Source organism: Meriones unguiculatus, chromosome 9, assembly GCF_030254825.1.
Source record: "Meriones unguiculatus strain TT.TT164.6M chromosome 9, Bangor_MerUng_6.1, whole genome shotgun sequence".
NCBI lineage: Eukaryota > Metazoa > Chordata > Mammalia > Rodentia > Muridae > Meriones > Meriones unguiculatus.
Genome location: NC_083357.1, coordinates 96,305,438 through 96,326,660, shown reverse-complemented (window position 1 = coordinate 96,326,660; position 21,223 = coordinate 96,305,438). Strand labels below are relative to the sequence as shown.

The 21,223-nt window shown below is 40.7% G+C and overlaps 1 protein-coding gene across 5 annotated transcripts in view; it reads left to right on the top strand.

The window, feature by feature from the left end:
- Klf12 (KLF transcription factor 12) overlaps positions 1-9,371 on the top strand; it is a 605,156-nt gene extending 595,785 nt beyond the window's left edge. For all 5 annotated transcript variants that reach the window (XM_060391529.1, XM_060391528.1, XM_060391527.1 and 2 more), the window contains one exon: positions 141-9,371. In XM_060391529.1, the coding sequence (XP_060247512.1) occupies positions 141-322 (182 nt within the window). In that variant the 3' untranslated portion in view covers positions 323-9,371. The remainder of the gene's footprint in view (positions 1-140) is intronic.
- The last annotated feature ends 11,852 nt before the right edge of the window (positions 9,372-21,223 follow it).

The following is a 21,223-nucleotide window of genomic DNA, read 5'->3' as shown; positions in this document are numbered from 1 at the left end:
TGGGATGCTAAGGTTTCCTCACAGAGACCTGCCAAATGGAACACCCATTGACGGCAACGCTTTCCCAGCATTCAGTGCTGGCTGGGTTGTCGCAGAGAAAGGATGGAGCCCCAAAGCTTGTGTGTCTTTGTCTCTTGCAGGAGAGAAGCCGTACAAATGCACGTGGGAAGGCTGCACCTGGAAGTTTGCCCGTTCGGATGAACTGACCAGGCATTACCGCAAACACACGGGAGTGAAGCCATTCAAGTGCGCGGACTGTGACCGCAGCTTCTCCAGGTCAGACCACCTGGCGCTGCACCGCAGGAGGCACATGCTGGTGTGAGGACGGCTCCGGTCCAGCCGCGAGTGAGAGCTGGGTCTCTTGAGGAGCTACTAACTCAGCAGGGCTGAGCTCCCTCTACAGTGTTAGCGTCAAGGGCACCGCCATTCCCACGGTGCCTGAAACCAGAGCAGGAACAAGAAGGAACCAACCCTTCTCCCTTCGGCCTGAAGGTAACCCCCCACCATGACCACGCGCGTCAGAGAGCCCTCTGCGGTCACGCTGGCCTGGGAGTCCAGCGCCTCGGGTCCTGAAGAGACAGGCATTGTTTTCCATGCTATGTCCTCTGCCATTGAAAAGATGTTTGTAGCTTGTACATTTTCCGAGCTGGCAGACACTCTGCTATCAGCCCCTTAAAGGTCTTCTACCACAGATTGATGGTTAGAGAAGGCCTTCTCAGTTTGGAGGATTCTTCCAGGCCCCCACCCCCACCCCCACCCCCGAAACCCCTTTGACAGAAATTTCAGTTCCTATCTCAGTAAGCTAGACCACACATCCAGCCTGTTACCAGCAAGCACCATGAACTAGAAAGGGAGGGGCCGCTGGAGATGCTCCACCACCCCAAAAGAAAGGCGCACGGAAGTAGCCCTCTGTGCTAGCGATGGCAGACCTAGATTGTGCTCACGCTTGTCCTCACGCCATCCCCTGAAGAGAACCAACATGGAGTCTTCATTTGTTTGTCGTTGCTTGTTTTTGTTCCGTTTCGATGATGTTTTGTTCATCCGTTCCAGCAGAGGGGCAGAGCAGTTTCTCAAAGGCCAGTCCTGCTCTTCCCTGGCGTGGACTGGCACAGGTGTTCTGTAGTTGAATAGGAAGAGCCTGTCTAAAAATAATAATAATAATAACTACTGCCCCACTCCAAATTGCAGTGTTCTGTCACCTAGGCATCATTTCTTCCTGCCCTTAGTGTTTGATTACAAGGAATCAAGGGGGGGGGGGGGCTTTCTTAGACACACTGGCACCAAGGGAAGAGGCGGGGCTGCCCAGGCAAAGTCAGTGAACATGAAAATGAGACAAAGCAGAGATGAGGAGAAAAGCAATAATGAATAGAAGGACTTTCCTACAATAACGCCACTGAGGACTCACATTACCAGTTTTCATACTTCCTAAAGGGATTGTAAGAAACACCCCGGCATTTCAGGTGTCTTAGTTACATCCACGGCACTGAGGTAACCTTGCCGCTGTTTGTTGTCCTACTTGCTTGAGTACCACAATTAAAGACTATGCTCCCCTCTCCTTGTTCAAAAACAGTTATTTGGTGACTAGAGAGGCAAGGGAGGCAGGGCTGAGGATTTGCCCTTTGGCCAGTGGGTCTGTTTTGCTTGGGCATGAGTGTCCCCATGGAAAGCCTGCCCTGGTGCTACTTCTCCAGCGCGGAGAGGCAGAATCTGACTCTCCCGTGGATTCTTCTCTACACATTTCACATTTTAAACTCCCAGAATCCTCATGCTCCCACACTGGCATCTGCAGGGACAGACCACCTGCTTATCCTGGGAGAAGGATGAGAGCAAAGCCAGGTTCCACTCCTTCTCTCAAATGATGAGCCTTTTTGTATCTAGCAAAATATACAGGAAAAGCAATACATCCCCAACAAGCACTCTGTCCAAAATAGTATCATATTTTTTTGTCCCCACTAAAAGCTGCTATTTTCCCAGCTTTATGTGGCAATTGGGTTTGGTGAGATTTTTGTTGTTAAGACTTTTGAATAGCTTAAATATAAGAGGTCTCCAGTGAAGACTTTGCAATATATTTCAGTGTCACGCTTGATTTGGGGAATTGCACAAATCAATTTCATCATATTCGTAGCTCATTTTTAAATGTCTGGACATTCTAAAAATGAGCTCTAGTGACAGAGTTATCCTTTATAGTATTAGCTTCTAATTTGGATAATTGTTTTCTGACAATGCAAGCACTATTACCACTACAAGAAGAACCATTTCTGTCGGACAGCTTCTATGGGAATTCTAAGAAATGTCCAAGCAAAAGTATCATGATTTACAGGTAAATTCCCAGCTTCAAAACTATGCGCTCTATATTTTCTGCCAGGTCTGAAAGAGTTATCAGGCAACTTCCCTCTAACAAGGGCTGTAGTTCTATTGATAAATGACTTGAGCTATAAAGGTTGGTACCCACCAGCCAGTAGGTTTCCTTTTTTTTTTTTTTTAACCAATTGAAACATTTTTTTAATCTGTAATATATGCACTTCCTACTCCTCATTGCCTATTATCATTCAGAATAAACACAGGTTTCCTGATGCATGCCAGCGTTAGTAACTGACCAGGGCAAAGGACACAAACCACAGCTAACAACCACGGTCTCCCCAGGCGCTGGCCCCAGAGCCTCATTGGCAGGTAGTAAGGGAAGTATAGTTTTGGCTTAGTTCTGGCCACTCTCATAAGAGCCAATCCTTTACCCACTAAGAGACATCTGGCAAGTTTTACAGGTAGAATTCATTGAGCTGTCAGGCAGGGGAAGCTTCCTGAGTGACATCTTGATTTAAATTTAGCACAGAGCTAAATGAATTGCACCTCTCTAGCAGAATAGGGAAGACTTGGGGAAGGGAGCTTTCCCCCTCGCTCCCAATAAGTGGGAAGCAGATTGAGATGGTAAGGAAGCCGATAAAACCTGCCATCACTACAGCATTCCCCAACTTTTGACACAGTGATATTTTTAGAAGAGATGCAAGCACAAGTGCACAAACACATCCTAATCTGCTTCAAGAACTGAAACTTATTTGGAGCTTCTCTGGGGAATGTAAGCAATCCTCCTTGGTGAGTTTCCTCCATGTTTCCTGTATAAAAGAAAGTGGTTTGGGACTGAGGGAATGGTATGTCCTTATGCACAGAAGAGCCTCCACCCATTTCATATGTGTGTCCAGCTTCTTGAAAAGCACAGTATATGATAAACTATCAAAAAAGGGAAAGAATCCTAACAGGCTTCGCAGTTTGCTAAGCAGAGCGTGCTTTCGGTTCCGAGTTGAAGTGGTTCAGCTTGCAGCCACAGTGTGTGTGCTTGGGAATGCCTCAAGTACACAGTGGGGAGAACTGAAGCCTGATGAGGGAGTTCGGCTATTTGAGGGTTTTCAGAGAATCCCTTAATATTCCAATCTGAAGTTGTTTCGAGAGAAACTCCCCATTCTGCTCCAGCCTCCTGCTGTCAACTGCTTTGAACACTGCTTGATTTTAAGTTCTTTTATGGCATCTAGAAAGAGCTTCCTGAGGGCTATACCATGGAGATTATACAATTATCTTTACATAACGCATAGGGCGTTTGTTTTCAAAAGTTGAGCGTTGGTTCCATGAGTAAAATAATGAGCACCTTTAAATACCACTTCAAAGTTTAAAAGGGAAATAAGAAGATGAGGTAGGGGAGAGGGCTTTCAAGATGCTTCAGTGTTTACAAGTGATGGTTCTAGGTAATTAGAAAAGCCATGTTCATCATGGTTGAAATTTGGAACAGCTCATGCAATGACTGTGTTCATTTTTATACAACTTATTTAACTTCAGATTGCCATTTGTGTCTGAAATGGAAATGTCAGTCTGTACTTTGAGATGAGCTCATTAGAATGATAACATGTATACGGGAAAAGATGCAGTATTCCTAAGTCTGTGCTTTGTTTATTATATGTACCAAAGCTGCAATTGAATAAATCTGGTGAGAGGCGAGGCCTTCGGTTGTATTGATATTGCTTTGTTTTGTTATTAGGACTGCCTAGAAGTGTAGCTAAGATGTAGTTCCAGGGTTGTCTTACTGCTTTTATAGTGAGGATTCATAGACTTGAAGCCGTGTTAATACCAGCACCCACGCAGTCTGCATAGAAAGGCTCAAATGTGAACTAATGCTGATGAACCACACAGGCCCAGGAAGCCTTAATAGTCACAGTTCAGAACCCGCTCTCAGACCTCGCCCCTTCCCATTGCCTGTAAGTTTATCACGGAAACGTACGCCGTCGGCCAAATCTCTCCCTTTACTTTTCCCTCCACACCCACAGGGTTGTGGGTCCCGTCGAAGTGTTTTCAACTTGACCTGGTTGAGTTGAGGAGAAAGATTTGGCCAGTCATGTCTTCCATGTTACATGTCCACTTATTCCCACACTGCCTTTCACTCACCTGGACAAACACCCCCAACACATGCACCCGAGTGCACATGCCTTGTATATGCAGCAGCCAACAGGCTAGGAAATACCAACACAGAACTTTTTTAAAGAAGTAATTTGTAATGATCCATCCTGTGTAGAAATGTAAGTTATTACCTGACTAGAAAATCAGCTTATAATACTATGTAACTTTGCCTGCATTTTATAGTTAAGAAATGTATATAAAAATTTAAAATGCTATATTTTCACAATTTCATTATAGAGTAATGTCTGTCTAGCAGCCCATGCCCATTGGTATTTTAAATATGCTAAATACTGAGCAATTGCAATAGAAATTCAGATTTTCATAAGAAAATTAAAATAGAAGGGTACTGCATCTTTAAATATAGAGTGAAGCTATTTTACTGTATTCGTAACATATGTGATAGTGGAAAAACTATTTTCAAACACGCAAATTTTACAGAGGTTGTAAATAGTTTGATGACGTATGTTGGGGGAATCTTCTAGTTTTCATCACAATAAAAAAAAAAACACTTGTTCAGATATGCCTTGTGTATGGATGATACACATAATTAGGGATATTGCCATGGGAACTGGTCCCATTTGTTGGCGTTCTTGGTGCTTGGTTAGAACGGAGTGGCCACTCGCCAACAGCTTAGCCAGAATAGTTTCAAACTCAAATGAAGTAAGTCATGTTTCCAAACGTATCCGGTTTTTGTTTGTCTGTTTCTGAGAAGGGAAAATTGGGGACTTAACTTGTTCTAGAAAGAATCATCTAGCAATCCTTCTTTCTTCTCACTTATCTTCATCCAGAACAAAATGGTTCTCAATTAACAAAATAAAACACAGGTGTTTCTTCTTGTTTAAACTCCAGAGGGGTTATTTTCTGCCGTGGGTCCGTGTTAAGTGTATGCATATGGCCACCTACTAAAAGAATGTGCAATGGCAATAGGAAAAGTTAATGACCATTTTTTCAGAAATGAATTAAATGCTAAAAGTGCCTGTCAATGAAGATGACCAATGAGATAATCCTATACTTTCACACAGCAATAATTCTTTATCATACTTGGTTTTTTTCCTACACAGTTTGATACACACAGAGAGAGTAAATACATGCACATAGCCAATTAAATCTGTTCACACAAACCCACAGAAAAGGGCTTTCAACACTTTGAAGTATAACCAACATTATTTGCAATTCCTTTTAATTTTACTTGAATATAAGCAGACAAATATAGAGAATAATGTTATCTGCAGTGTACACGACAATTATAATGTTCAGATAAAATTTTGACTGTGATGTACCTCAGACTTATGAGAGAGCGTGCATAGCTCAGATAGGCTTGCTCAGTGGAAAACACTGATTCAGTGCTTAGAGCAAAACTGGGATTTCTGTCTGCCTTATCTCACCCACTTAGATCCATGCACAGGTCCTTCTTCATGTGCCTCATTTTCTTTTCGCCTAACATATCCTCATATCATCAAGGACCATTTAGAGGTGAGCATTGACAAATTACTCTTCCCTCCCCACAAAAGATCTTCTGATACTTGTGAAGGCCTTCAGGCAGTTATTTAGTTAACCCTGACAGTTACCTCATGATGGACATTCAGGACATTCAGAAGTTCGAAAGTTTTTCTCTATAATTATTTTATGGCTACAAGTAGAGTCATGGGTTGAAACGAGTGGTAAGACTGTTAATAGACATGAACCTGGCGTATTTCCTAGCCTGGCTATTTCAGAGCATGCATTCACCTAGACCAGGTATTGGGGCTTCCAGCAAAGCTATACTCTCTCAGACCCAAGCACTCGACAGTTCTTAAGGTGTGGCTGTGAATAGTCCAGCAGGTTTTAGACAGCATAGTGACTGCATTCTCCAGGCCCCGACCTCAGCTCTAGAAAGGCCTTCCACAATGTGCTCTACTCTGTTTCAAAAGAGAGGGGTGAAAACAAATGCAGCAGGAGGTAGAGCAGGAAAACCAAACAGGTGCCATGTCAAAGCCCAGCTTGTGTTCCCTGGGCCCACTAAAATCAAACCTTCTGACTTCCTTCTTTCTCCATGTTGTCTGAAAGTGCTGAAGTATCGCTCAAGGTTGAAAGCACAGTGAAAATGGTAGCTGCTCCTTATTGATGCCACAAGCTGACTGCTTCACTGGGAATTCTAGTGTTACCTCCTGGCTATACAATCACTCTCCCCTTCATGGAAGGGAAACTGAGGCACAGCAGGAATGGCTACAATGTCCACAGGCACAGAACAAGTCAAATAGGCAGAGTGGGAATACACGGCCTCCTGGTTGGGCAGCCCATGTTTTATCTACTCTAGTGCACACCCCTGTTACCTGTTTCCTGGCAGCCAGAGTCCTCGTCTCTAACTCAGTTTTGTTATGCTAGCCCTGCAGTGGTAAAATTACAGGACACAATCTAGCACCTAATGTGGCAATAATACAAAGGATTTGAAACCAGAACCTTCCTGTAAATTCACTGATAGGTGGTCATTCTAGACAAACATCGAACAGAGATCTCCCTAAACTTGTCACTTTGTTTCAGATGTTTTCCCAGGGCCCCGAAGATCTGCAAAACCCCTCATAATTACTACTACAATTTAGTTCTGATTAGTAATCACCTTTTCCCTAATAGACCTACCACAATCTGTGAAAGTCCACACCTCCATAGAAATGCTTGTCAGCTCCAGAGCTCATTCTTACAGGTGTTCATGTGTAGTGATGTCACCATCCAGAAGACCAGTGGGCTTCCTTTCCAGGGCTACTTAACAGCACTGCCTTGGAATGTTTTAAATAGTCCCATAAATAATTTGCTTATGGTATTGTTAGTTTGAGTTTTATGTGAGGAGCTATCTAACATCAGAGAAATGTCTAACGTCAGAGAAATTAAATCCCTCCTTGTCTGCATAGAAGAAGGTCTCTGGCAGTATTGATTCATGGAAGCGCTAATGGACTTTGAAAACATTAAGAATACCATTTCTCAGAGCGTTTCAGTTTCTGAAAATGAATCTCCTGAATTATGAGCTTTCTCCTTGTTAGTTGGCTGGGGGGAGAGATAAAAGCTGTATAAACAACTTCTCTCCAAGCTGAAAGCAAGTGTCTACGTCCACACCCTCCTGTAGACTTGAGACTCCTGTCACTTAATTGAGTTTCAACAACTATTTCTCAAATGACAATGCCACCACTCTGAGTGGGTTGACAAGAGATGAACAGTGGCAATAGTCACATCAATAACGTTTTTTCTTTCTGCATTTCATCTCTAGAAATTTGAAGTGTTTCAGTGACTCCTGTTGTGAATCATTCTTTTTCAAAGGCAGGTTAGCCAAGTCTTTGACAGAGATTAATTTTTGTTGAGAAATGAGGTTTATAGGAGAAAATTCAGCTCCAATTCTACTAGTAAAAGTGTCCAGGCAATCAAAAACAAAAGATATTTTAGGAGTATTTTGACATCTTTCTTTTATGTTCATTTTGTTCTCCAAAAATACAACATTAAACATTACAGATAATTTATTTTCCTCCTACTCATATTTCTAGCTTTCCTGTGGCAGAATTTTGTGATTGTATCAAGACCATAGAATATATTTTGTCCCTGAAATTGCTACATTCAGTGGGTATCATTGAACTGGGCACTGGTGCCTACATGCAAGGCTCTTTCCTATCAACTTGTCTGTGTACAATTTGTTGTGTCCAAAGGCTCATCTTTGAAAACCACTGTCTCCCCCCTGTGAGATGGCAGTTGTATTGTTTTGTTCATGTCTGTGTGGGACACATTGCGTCACGTGGCAAACCAACTATGGATGGATGTGAGCTAACCACTTAACAAAACCAGCTTGAAAACATTGTCTTATGTATTATGTCATCCTGCCTCATAATGCAATTGCGTGTATCATGACCACCTTTTCCAAAGAGAAACCAGCAAATTCATGTTTGTCCATAGGAGGATATACTAGGAATTGTCTGTGCTGTGAACGGATGAGAACAGACCACCTTTAATATACCCACCTGCCACTTAAAATGACTTAGTTATAATTAGTAGCAGTCTAGACATTGCTCTTGGTGTGTGGGGCTCAGTGCAGATGTCATAATCCCTTGAATAAATCCCCCAGTCGTATCAGAAAAAAAAAAACACACGAGAATAAAGAAAAAACATCATCTTTGGCCAAATCAAGCAGGCATCTCTTTGCTTCTCCTCAACATGTAGCTCATTACACACGGTGATTGGACCATAAGATATTTCTGTGTAAAAATATGAAGATGTCATTTAGTTATTCTAGGCTGGAGGCCTCTGCACAGCAAAGCAAATGGATGGGCTGCTTCTGATTCATTTGTGTGGATGGAATCTTACAAAGACTCTTGGGCGCATGACCCAGAGTTAGAGTGCCCAGAGGAGAGCCTACACATTAAAAGATAAAGTCCCCAAGGATGCTGGCAAGCAAATGTGTTGAGTTCTTACATCTTTGTTTGGTTTTTCTGTTCGGAGTTTTAATTGCAAATGAATTTATTTCTTCAGCTTAAAGATCTAATTTCCTAATAGTTTCCTCTGCATTTATATCTTCTGTAGTGTTTAGGCAGCTCCTGTTATAAGTTTATTAATATTATGTAAGTGTTGTTCTTGTATTTATGTATAGTGTATGTATTGTAAATATACTCAGAGCTTTTTCTTTGTACTGTAAAATGGTGATTTTTTTTTGCCCTATGATAATGAAAAGGGAGACTCTCCTAATGAGGTTCTCTCAGAAGATTATTCCAGTCTATTCTCAGAGATTTAAATGAACAAGTGTTATTGTTTTTAATGGTGTCTCAGACATATTCTGTTGGTGCATTGCTTTTCTGTATTCAACTTTCCTATGAATTGAGCTGTGAACTGAAATAGAGTTTAAACCTTTATCTGTATGCATTTGTATAATTATCTGAATGAAGGCATGAAGGTTAAATAAAGCATTTTGTATGGAACAAGACTCCTTAATTATTACTAAGGCTGACTCAGGCACTTTGGAAATCATAGTTATTAGCCATTCTAATTAAGCCTTTGTTAGGAAAAGTTTTACTGCTTGCATATAGTAAATTGAAACCCAGGAAAAGATAGAATCTGTGTTTTAAAAAGAATGAGATTTTTATTTTGCAACAGCCATCACCTAAGAGGAAATTCCTAAAGCTTTCATGATTAGCAAAGTCAAAGGTGCTCCAGAAATATCATGTGATACAAAGGATGAATCTCTCAGAACTCAAAACTGAATCTCATGAGTTACTACTTCTTCAGACTTTATGTGTCATGGAATGATCCACGGAGCATGCCGAGGCTAGACGGTCCCTATGCTTATAAGAAAACTGGATTACTGAGGAGTTTGAAAAGAAGAACATTCATAAATAGACTAGCTTTAATAATTGCTAAAATAAATTCATGAAAACTGTTTTTCTTATTACTTAGTGTACCTCACATACAGATCTAGAAAAATATATAGCTGTAAATTATACCTAACAGCATCTTCAATATTTTGTATTCATTTAAAAATCTAGGATTATGAAGTTGCCATATTCTGATGAATATGAAATGGAAATGAAAAGATAAGGTAGTCAGTTTAGGCAACATTTCCAGTCAGTCTACTTGTAGGATCAGTTTCCTTAGCCACCGAAAGAGGTAAAAAAGATGGGAGGTGGTGAGTGAGAGATTAGATAATTAGGAATAATGGTGATTAGAAAACATTCACTAGATACCTTTTATTATGCACCCACAAAAACATAAACCCATCAAAATATCCTTCACACTCAGCAAAGAAAATCAGAGATCCAAAGGGATTTCAGATCCCTCTTCCATGGCCTCAAATCCTTTCTCAAAAGAATAGTGAGTTTTGTGACATTGTCCTATTACATACGGAGGAACTGGACAGAGCCTGCGAGCTGCACCTCACACTCTTCAGCATCAAAGCCTGCCCCTTTCATGTGTGCAGGAGCTGGGCCACCACTGCTTTTTTTTTTATTTCCAATTCTTTTATTCTTTTTTTAATTTTTAATTATACTTCATTTACTTTGTACCCTCCCTCTAGTTCCCTCCCTCCTCCCTTCCCAATCCCTCTCTTCCTCTCCCTTCTCCACACACTCCCCTCCCCAAGTCCACTGTTAGGGGAGGGTTTCTTTTTCTTCCTTCTGATCCTAGTCTGTTAGGTCTCATCAGGGGTGGCTGCATTCGTTGTCTTCCTCTGTGGCCTGGTAAGGCTGCTCCCCCCTCAGTGATCAAAAAGCAGGCCAATCAGTTTATGTCAGAAGCAGTCCCTGTTCCCATTACTATGGAACCCACTTGGACACTGAACTGCCATGGGCTACATCTGTGCAGGGGTTCTAGGTTATCTCCATGCATGGTACTTGGTTGGAGTATGAGTCTCAGGAAAGACCCCTGTGCTCAAAATTTTTGGTTCTGTTGCTCTCCTTGTGGACCTCCTGCCCTCTCCAGCTTTTCCTATTATTTCCCACTTTTTTAATAAGATTCCCTGCATTCTGCTCAAAGTTTTGCCATAAGTCTCAGCATCTGCTTTTCCAACTCACCACTTTCTTCATTCATTATCTGGGCCCCTCATAAATGAATTGCTACAAGCATTGCTGCCTTTGGCCGCCTCGTTGGGTCCATCCTCCTTGTAGTTTGTGCAACAACACACATAGATGTTTTCTTTCTCCATTTCACTCAAAACAAGCAAACAGAAAAGTGACCACATGGCTTTTATTCAATCAACATGACTCTGAGAAGCAAATGCACATTACACTGCCAATTGCTTGTAACAGCGTCACACTTTTTTCTTATTGACAGTAGCCATATCCTTAACGAGGACACTTAGAATGCAAAGATTTTGCCAAAAAATGTATTTTTTTTTTGTTCTGTACTTTCAGGAAATGTGATGAAAGATAAATTAGAGTCAAGGAAATTTTTCTTATTTCCCTTATACCCAAGAACATGAAACAGCTCTGTTATTTGAACTTGGAGTTCCATTTCCAAATTTCACATGATGATAAACCTTGTTTTATAGAAGCCTCTTCACAGAAACATTTGTGACTTTTCTTGAGTGCTGTGTGCCTCTTCACTGTGAGCCCTGTGTTTCCATCCGGTCCCTTATGATGTGTGCTGATGTTATGATGTGTGATGAGCTGTTGTCCCTTCATTTGCAGGTAAAGAAACCAGGTCCCAGGAAAGGGTAGGTAGATACAGTATTCACTCAAGTAAGTAATAAATGCAAAATTGGACCCCAGGCGTACCTACCCCACAACCATAGTCTTCATTCATGCAGTTTAATCTAGCTTAGCACACTGATGGAAAAAGCTCAAATGGTTGTTTGAGCAATGGTATGTCTAGAAATATCATGAGTGTGACCAATCACTAACCTTCTAGTAACAAAGCTCTGTAAATGGGAAGCTTATTTCAGTATTTTATATTGAAGTGTGTCTAAACCTAGGTATAAGGCATGCCATAGGCTGTGGCAGGCAGTGATGGTCCCAAAAGTTCCCCAAACTCTCAACCTAAAGCCTAAGCATGTGTTAGCTGACAAGATTAAGGGTATGGTTTATTGGTAAAGGGTGAAGTCATTAACCACATGAATAATTTTTTAATTTATTCTCTGAGAACTTTAAAGGAGTTTTGATCATGTTCACATTCCCCCCAAAACTCTTCCCAGTTATACTCCTGTTCCCATCTTACTGAACTTGGTATATTTTTCCACTTCTAGGCCAATGCATTCTGTCCAAATATTTTTGGGTCTATGTCCTACTACTGTACCAAGGTCAGATCATCAGGGGCTATTAGAAAAAACTGATCCCTTGTTTCTCAGAAGATAACAGTTGTCAACAGCTCCAGACACAGGGTGGAACTCTATACCCATTTCTCTCCATGAGGAATTTGGTCTGGTTTGGGTTTGCACAGACCTTTTGTATACTGTCACAGACACTGTGAATTCATACGAATTACATGAAGTGTAAGTGATAAACCTTCCAGTCAATGGGAGATATAGGAAGGAAAAAAAAAGAATATTAAAGAAAAGTACAGAAAGGTAGGCAGAGGTGGACTCTTATCCCTGGAAAATCAAGAGAGAAGCTTTTCCCCAGATGGCCCCAGGGAAAAAAAAATTCTCAACTTCATATGGAATAACAAGAAACCCAGAATTGCTAAAACAATCCTCTACAATAAAAGATCTCCTGGAGGTATCTCCATCCCTGATCTTAAGCTGTACTATAGAGCAACAGTAATAAAAACTGCATGGTACTGGCATAGAAATAGAACGGTGGATCAATGGAAGCGAACAAAAGACCCAGAAATAAACCCACACACTTATGAACACCTGATCTTTGACAAAGATGCTAAAACCATGCAATGAAAAAAAGAGCATTTTCAATAAATGGTGCTGGTCTAACTGGATGTCTACATGTAGAAAAATGCAAATAGATCCACACTTACCACCCTGCACAAAACTAAAGTCCAAGTGGATCAAAGACCTCGACATAAAAACAGATACTCTAAATCGGTTAGAAGAAAAAGTGGGGAAGAGCCTTGAACTCATTGGCACAGGAGACAACTTCCTGAACAGAACACCAACAGCACAGGCTCTAAGAGCAACAATCAATAAATGGGACCTCATGAAACTGAAAAGGTTCTGTAAAGCAAAGGACACCTTCATCAAAACAAAATGACACCCTACAGATTGGGAAAGAATCTTCACCAACCCTTTTTCTGACAGAGGGTTAATATTCAGTATATATAAAGAACCAAAGAAGCTGAAAAGCAACAAACCAAGTAATCCAATTTAAAAAATGGGGAAAAAGAGCTGAACAGAGAATTCTCAATAGAGGAATATCGAATGGCAGAGAAACACTTAAAGAAATGCTCAACCTCATTAGCCATCAGGGAAATGCAAATCAAAACGACCTTGAGATTTCACCTTACACCCATCAGAATGGCCAAGATCAAAACCTTAAGTGACAACACATGCTGGAGAGGTTGTGGAGAAAGGGGAACCCTCCTCCACTGCTGGTGGGAAGGTAAACTGGTACAACCACTCTGGAAATCAATCTGGCACTTTCTCAGACAACTAGGAATAGTGCTTCCTCAAAATCCAGCCATACCACTCCTAGGCATATATCCAAAAGAGGCTCAAGTACACAATAAGGACATTTGCTCAACCATGTTTGTAGCAGCTTTATTTGTAATAGCCAGAAGCTGGAAACAAACCAGATGCCCCTCAACTGAAGAATTGATACAGAAATTGTGGTACATCAACACCACTGTTGTTTGGCTTTCTCACGTCTACCCTGTTGAGACATTACTGAGGGGTCTTAGAAACATCTCTTTCTCTACCACTAAAAAAGCCTTCCAGGTGCTTGCCTGGGAATGACACAGCAGTTTAACAACTCACTAAGAGTGTACGGTTCTAAAATCTGATGCAGTAAATCAGTTGGTTTTTATGAATTTTTTTCCCCAGGGTGGGGAGCGCGTGCATGCACCCATGCACACACACATGAAGGTTAGAAGGCAACTTTGTGGCACCATTTCTGTCCATCTACCGTATGTGAATTCTGATTATTCCACTTCTATTGCTGGGCACATGCGTCAATCATCTTTACCTGCTGAGCCATGTCAATGGTCCCAATCAGTCTGATTTAAAAATATATATACGTATATATCTATTTTATTTTGTCTATTTTATTTTGTCTGCACTCATGAATGTGTGCCACCGGAATGCCTGGTACCCATGAAGGTCAGAAGAAAGCATCAGATCCCCTGGTGCTGGAGTTACAGGTGGCCGTGAGCCACCAAACAGATGTGAGAAAACAAGCCCAGGTCCTCTACAAGAGTTTTCCAGCCACTCAACCAATGTGGTTTTTCACCCAAACAATGCGATTTTGCTAAATTTGTTTGCAATACCTTTAGGGGTAGCATTTTTAGAAATGGTCCTCCAAAACAAAAACTGGTAATGACCCTAACCCATCTAGTTACTTCATTTTGGATATGGTCTGTTCATAAAATAGGAAGTTGAGTATTAGATTTATATATCATCGGCTTCATTTTCGGCCACAGGAAATGTTCTTTAAACCATAGGAACAGCTAAACCATCTCTTCAGCCTTGTTTGTATTTGTGCTTCAGTCCACCCCTCGACACTGCATCGTCCAGGAGGCCAGTGAGACAGGTCTTATAGAGCACATTAGGAGATGTCTTCTCTCCTGATAATCTGTGTGCTGAGATTCCTTCAAGCAGGTGATTCCTGGACATTTCAGTGATGGAGATGGGAGGCAGAAAACTCAGCAACTTCCTCAGGCCTCAGCTGGACTTGGGATGTCTGGACATATGATTTTTAATTGAAGTCTTGATGGCCCCATTGTGCCTTATGGGCTACAATTATGACTAGAAAACAGCATCATGGAACAGTTAAAAGTAGAGAATGTGCTTACAATTCAAATGCCTTGGGGCCTTAACACACACATACACATTCAGTACCAGGAAAAACGTAGATGCCTAAAAAGTTATTTCAGTCCCCAGTGGCCACTGAGGGATTTCATTGTACATAGTTCCTTGTCTTCCCACCAAAGGCTACATGGTTTTCTGCAGCACAATGGATTGCTTGTGCTTTGTCCCTGTGCTGTCTGGATTTAATATATTTCTCTCCCCACAGTGTAATAAGTATAATTTACGTCACTTCCTGTTTAGTCTAAATTTACCAGTGAACGCCTACACAACATACACTTGAGTTATTGTACATTTCTAAAATAAATTGCATTTTCTTTATACAACTTTCAGATGATCTTTTCTTGTTGGTAGTTTCACTATGGTGAGAGAGAGAGAAAGAGATAGACAGATAGAGAGAAGAGAGTTGTACAAGGCCATGATGACATCAGCAATATCAGACAAGTATGCTAACAACAGACTGATTCAAGAAAGCTACAGAATTGTTTAAATAGGTACATGGCTATGAATCATCATTTGTCTTACCATGACTATGGTTTTATATATAAAACTGCCAACCATTGTCCTGTAAAGAATAGCATGATGCTAAAAGGGTGTGTCATGAGCTACTGTGGTACCTAGTTCTCAAATCTCCCACTCTGTTGCTAAGTTACAAGCCAGCACAGCATCCCAGTGGAAGCCTTGCTATCCTCTTAGACTGCTCTATTCCCTTAGGTATGGGCATAGACCAGGCCATGCAGTGGATTCCATAGAAGGTTAACCACCATTGCTCGTTCTCAGGGCTTTAAAATAACAGGCTAGTACCACCTATTGGTAAATTAGAGTCTACAGATCTGACCCAGTCTTTGATGACTAATTTGGAGTTTTGTAATAGTGCAACAAATACAGAATCCTTAAACTTCTGAAATAGGTGATAGTCTGTTGGAGTCACAAATAAATACATGGCAGGAGAGAACAATCAAGTTTCAACCTCATAAAAACTATCCATCTCTTTAGAGACAGTCTTTCATTGGACTAGAGTTTACCAACCAACAAGACCCAAAAATCCTCGTGTCTCTTTCTCCCCAGCATGGGGATGACAAGCCTGTGCCCTCACACCATATTTTTGTTCCATAACATAATCGTCTCTGTAGTGATATAAACACATATTTGTTGCTTTTGTTCTTCTGGAAAAACCCTACTGGTAATCATATATTAAGTTTCTCCAGCTCCTGCCCATCTTCCTCACCTCAGAATCTTACCTTCTTTTCTACATAGCCAATGAGGACATTTTTCACAACACAGAGATCTCCTTCCTTCTGAAAATCCTGGTCCCAGCTGCAGTTTGGAACAGAGGTGCCAAGGTCAACCTCACGAAGGATGTGACATGACACATGACCATAACGGCAGCTAAGGGTCAATTAAGGGTTCAGATTAGGTGACACGTTTTGTGGTAGTTGCTTGCTTCCACACAAAAAGGATTCCACTGAACAGCTCCTTTCTCTTAACAACAACAACAACAACAACAACAAAAATCAATCTCCAGATTCTTAAATTCTCCTGGGTGTCCCAGGTTTTTGTGTAAACCCTAAGATTTAATGTCAGATTTTTAAATTTTCATGTAATTGCTGCAATTACATATTTAAGTTACATGATTGGCTTCTCGAAGGCCAACTTCTCTTAGATATTGCAAGTTAATAAAGCACTAAATATGTATTAATTTCCTATGTCCAAATACTAATCCTGCAGTTTTCATTCTCAAATATCCCTATGCTCACTTATAAATGGTTTGGGATCCAAAGGAAATAATTTTGAGATCTCCTGCAGATTGTAGCTTACCTTCGCAGATGGTTTGAGTTGTGTAAGACGGGAGTTTTCATGTGTGTCACTAATACACCATTTGCAAAACAGAGGGGAGATGCCAAAAGTTGGAAACAAGAAGCCCCATTTTAGAACAAAGAATAGGAATCTACAGCTTAGCAATAATGATCATGTATTTGTATTCCTGAGTTAAACTATTTTTTTGGCTTTGGGGGTGTTGTTGCTATAGTTGTTGTCATTACTGTTTGTTTACCTAATGTCCCCACATCCTCGGGGAAGTTTATAGAGCTGCATATACACAGTACAGTTCTGTTTGATTGCATTTGTGTGCATTTCATTAGTATATAAAATGGTATGTTCCTATTTCTGTAGACTTTTGAATAGAGCGGAATTTCTCTTTAAGATCCTTCCTACCTAGCAGAGCTATATAGTCCTTATCGGTAAGTGGTGGTGGCCACATATATCTGTGACACTGATTTTTAACTTGAGGTACTTTCCTCTTCCACAGGACAGCTGGGAATGACTGAAGAAATGTCCGTTCCTCATAGCTGGCAGTAGCATGTTGCATGGGGATGTCTAGTAGCTAGAATCCTGTAATGTAATTAAACTTGTTACATTGCTGGATAAAGTCCTCAAACTAGATAGTTCTTTTATCAAAAATATCAAGGATGAGGAACTCAGGCCAAGTTCATGTTAAGGATATTTAAGCCTCATCAACAATCAAATATTATCCACTATTCAGGGGTGCAAAAATAGTCAAGTAAATCATGGTCAAAAGAAATAATATATGAACATTTGGAAAACAGCAAATATTATATGCTTTTTAAACTATGGTCAAACATCTGTGTTTGAGAAGACTCACTCTGATGGTTAATCATGGTTGCCAACTTTACTGGAAATAGAGTCAACTAAAAGTTAAACCTCTGTAAGGGTATTTCCTGGAAGGATTAAATCAAGGGAGAAGACCCTCTCCCAGAGTGGATAACAACCCCTAGTTGTGCCCCAGACATAGTTTGAAGGAAAAAAACAATTGCTTTTTGCCTGCCCACCTTTGCCCTTTGATGGCGAGTACTTGTATTCTGCTGCTGCTGCTGCTGCTCTTCACTGACATAAAAACAGAGCTTAATAGCATTCCAATGTGGACTCAAGATTAATGGCTCTCCAAGGATTCTCTAAGCCTTCAGCAGCAGATTGGGACTGCTGAGACATCCAGCCTTCGGCTGAACTGATATTGGTGCCCATCCTTCCCAGAATGTAGACAACCATGTTTGGACTACCCAGCTTGTATTATATACACCAACATAACCCTTCCCATTTTGGTGTGTGTTCATTATGTCAGTTCTGTTGCCCTAGAGAACCCTGATGAATACAGCCACATTCTGTCTCAAGTTTTGGTGCCCGAGAACATACTGCTCCCTTACTTCTGGTGTCTTTTGCTTGGTGAATTCTACTCTGTTCACTTTCTCCTCTCTGAGTTCCTCCCTGAACTGTTTACCAACCCTGCAATGAAGTGAGTGGTATCTGCTCTTAGGCTGTAAGCATGCCCCAAGTATTTATACCTGCAAGATTCTAAGGAACCATTATGTTATCTTCTTTGTTAGATTGTGAGCTGTTTGACAGCAAAGATTGTCTCCTTCTTCATTTCTTAGTCCAGAGAGCCTGTTATGTGGTGAGAACTCATTTCCTATCAAGGTTGATAGCTATGCAAATGATCCAGTTTTGAGATAGGTTTTTAATAAGGAAGGTAGAAAAAGGAAAGTTGGAAGCATATTCATGGAACAGATCACAGATATTCAAAAGACTAAATTCCAGAATTTGGACTTTGTTATCTAGGCAATGAAGAGAGTAATACAATGTTAATGCTAAAAAAGGATGTTTTAGTAATTTAAAAATGTAGATTAGATTTTAAATGCATTTCCACACTCCACACTTATCAGCACATTATTTTCTTAAATAAGGAGTGTATAACATAATTGATCACTATAAATTTATTCAGGGCTGAAGACGTAGCTCAGGGGTCACAGTGTGAACTCAGCATGTGAAGCTGGAGGTTGGCTCCTCAGTAGTAATACTAACAAAATACTAATACCAGCTATTAACAATACTAATACTCAATCACTCAGTGGAAGAAAGTGATTGAACTGCATCCCATAATTATTCATTGGAATTTCTCTACTTAAGTAATTTATGATAACATTTAAAATTCCCTTATCAAAACTTAGAAGCTAGACTTTTTATTGATATCAAAGTACTCTATGTGAAATTTTCAAGTATCCAAAAATCTAATGTACCATTTTCTCTGAAAGTTTACTCTCTCTACAGGAGACCCCTACTCTAATTAGCATCCTATTCCTAGTTTAACATGTTTTTATGCTAATTAAGAAACTCTATATCTTTCATGATTTTGGTTAGTAACACTTTGACTTTTTTTTAGTGGAATAAATCTTTAATAAAATAATTGAGATGGAGGCAGGAGTTTACGCATGTACATTCAGATGCTCTTGACATTAGAAGAAATCAAGATTAGCAGTGTGTGTCAAGTAGTTATGACACACTAGTGCCATAAACCTTGAGGCAATGATTAAATTCGGTGCTTATAATCTGTTCAGTGAGATATCAGATAAAATGTCGAACAGTCACAAATGTCATATACATACCATAGGATTTTCATTTTGCTCTGTAAAATGTACGTAGAAAGAAGACTAGAAGATTAGAAGACAAAATACTCAAATGCCCATGCTAGCTATCCATGGCTAGTGGAATGACTGATTGCTACTGTAAATCGTTATTCTGTGCCTCCAGATGTTATGTTATTAGTATGCATTGCTTTAGAAATCAGAAAAACAACAACAATAACTGCAACCGAAGCTGTGTCCTCAGGTTCGGTTTGGTCTGGGTCTTTCTCATCCATCCACATGGCTCTGCAATAAGGACAGTGGTGTAGCCCTACCTATTGCTCATGACCTCTCCGACAGTGGCAGCTTCAGAAACACGTGGATAAACTTCCCAGAGACTTTATGATTTATTTTATTTTATTATTGGTAACACATCATAAGGTCTATAGTTTCAAAAGGCTCCTAGTACTCCTTTAGTGACAATTTGCATCTACACGAACTTCACCTTTCAATATAAATTTTCAATGTATTACAACTTATTCACTTTGTGTCCCAGCGGTAGCTCCAACCTCATCCCCTCCCAATCCCACTCCCCCTCCCTTTCTCATCTTCTCCCATGCCCCTTCCCCAGTCCACTGATAGGGAAGGACCTCCTCCCCTTCCACCTGATCCTAGCCTATCATTTTTCATCAGGAGTGGCTGCATTATCTTCCTTGGTGGCCTGGTAAGGCTGCACCCCCCCCCTCAGGGGGAGGTGATCAAAGAGCCAGCCACTGAGTTCATGTCAGAGACAGCTCCTGTTCCCCTTACTAGGATTCCATTTGGAGACTGAGCTGCCGCAGGCTACCTCTGTGCAGGGGTTCTAGGTTATGTCCATGAATGGTCCTTGGTTGGAGGATCAGACATCTTTCTGAAGGAACATCTTTATGACAATTCACATTTGAAAAGTTCTACTTTGACATCACCCATACCTTGCATAGAAGTATTTAGAAATGTCTTTCACATGATTATTTCATCAGATTTAAAAAAAAAAAAAAAACAAACAAACTATAAAAGCTAGCTAGGATCACAGCTGGTATTCAGAATTTACTGCAGCCAGAAAACAGTCTTTTTCAAGTAAATTAAGACCACGAACACAGCTCTTCCTGAGTAGCTGAGACTGTAAATGTTCTAATCAGAAATGCCTTCTCTAGACCCAGAGTATCCACAGTAGCTTGTGCCACTGAGCATCCAGGACCATGAAGACCTGAGTCCCCAAGGTGAGTCCTCTGAGCTAGGGCAAGTGAGTGCAAGCCATCTCTTGTAAGTGTTGTTTGCTTTCTTCTTTCAATATGAATGCATTTTCAGTATGAATGTAGCATCGTCATTTCCTGTCTTTTGTGAAGCGTTCTGTGGTATTGAAATCCCTCAGCCCAGATGGAAACTAAAATAGGTTTGCAATTCCTGCTTTTTCTTTTTCATGCTTCGTCTAAAACTGTAACAATAGTGTTTTGTGACAGGTATAGCCACCAGTTTGCTGACTGCGTCCTCTGACGCACTGTGGCTTTCTGAGTCTGTAATGAACATCTAACCGTGAGCTGGTTATTGTCCACCATAACCTTTGACAATTTCTTGTCCCTTATCTGGAGGCTATGATTTGTGAAATGCTTGTCACTCATGCAGGGGGAAGGGTGGCATTTTCTGCAGCTCTCTAACTGGTGGGGGCCGAGCACTTTTATTAAAGACTTTTAGACATTCAAAGACGACAAAGGAAAACTTTAGACGTCTCCCTGTTTGATCTCGTGGTAGTCTGTGTGCGGAAAGACTATCAGCAGACAGAAAGCGGCATAAAGTTCAGAATGAGATAAAAGTGCAAATGGAGAAACTCAGGCATCTGTAAAGCCCTATAAATGTGCTGACCACAAGCTGCCTCTTTGTCTGTACACACAGGTGAGTCTCAAGGTTAACTGCTCCATAA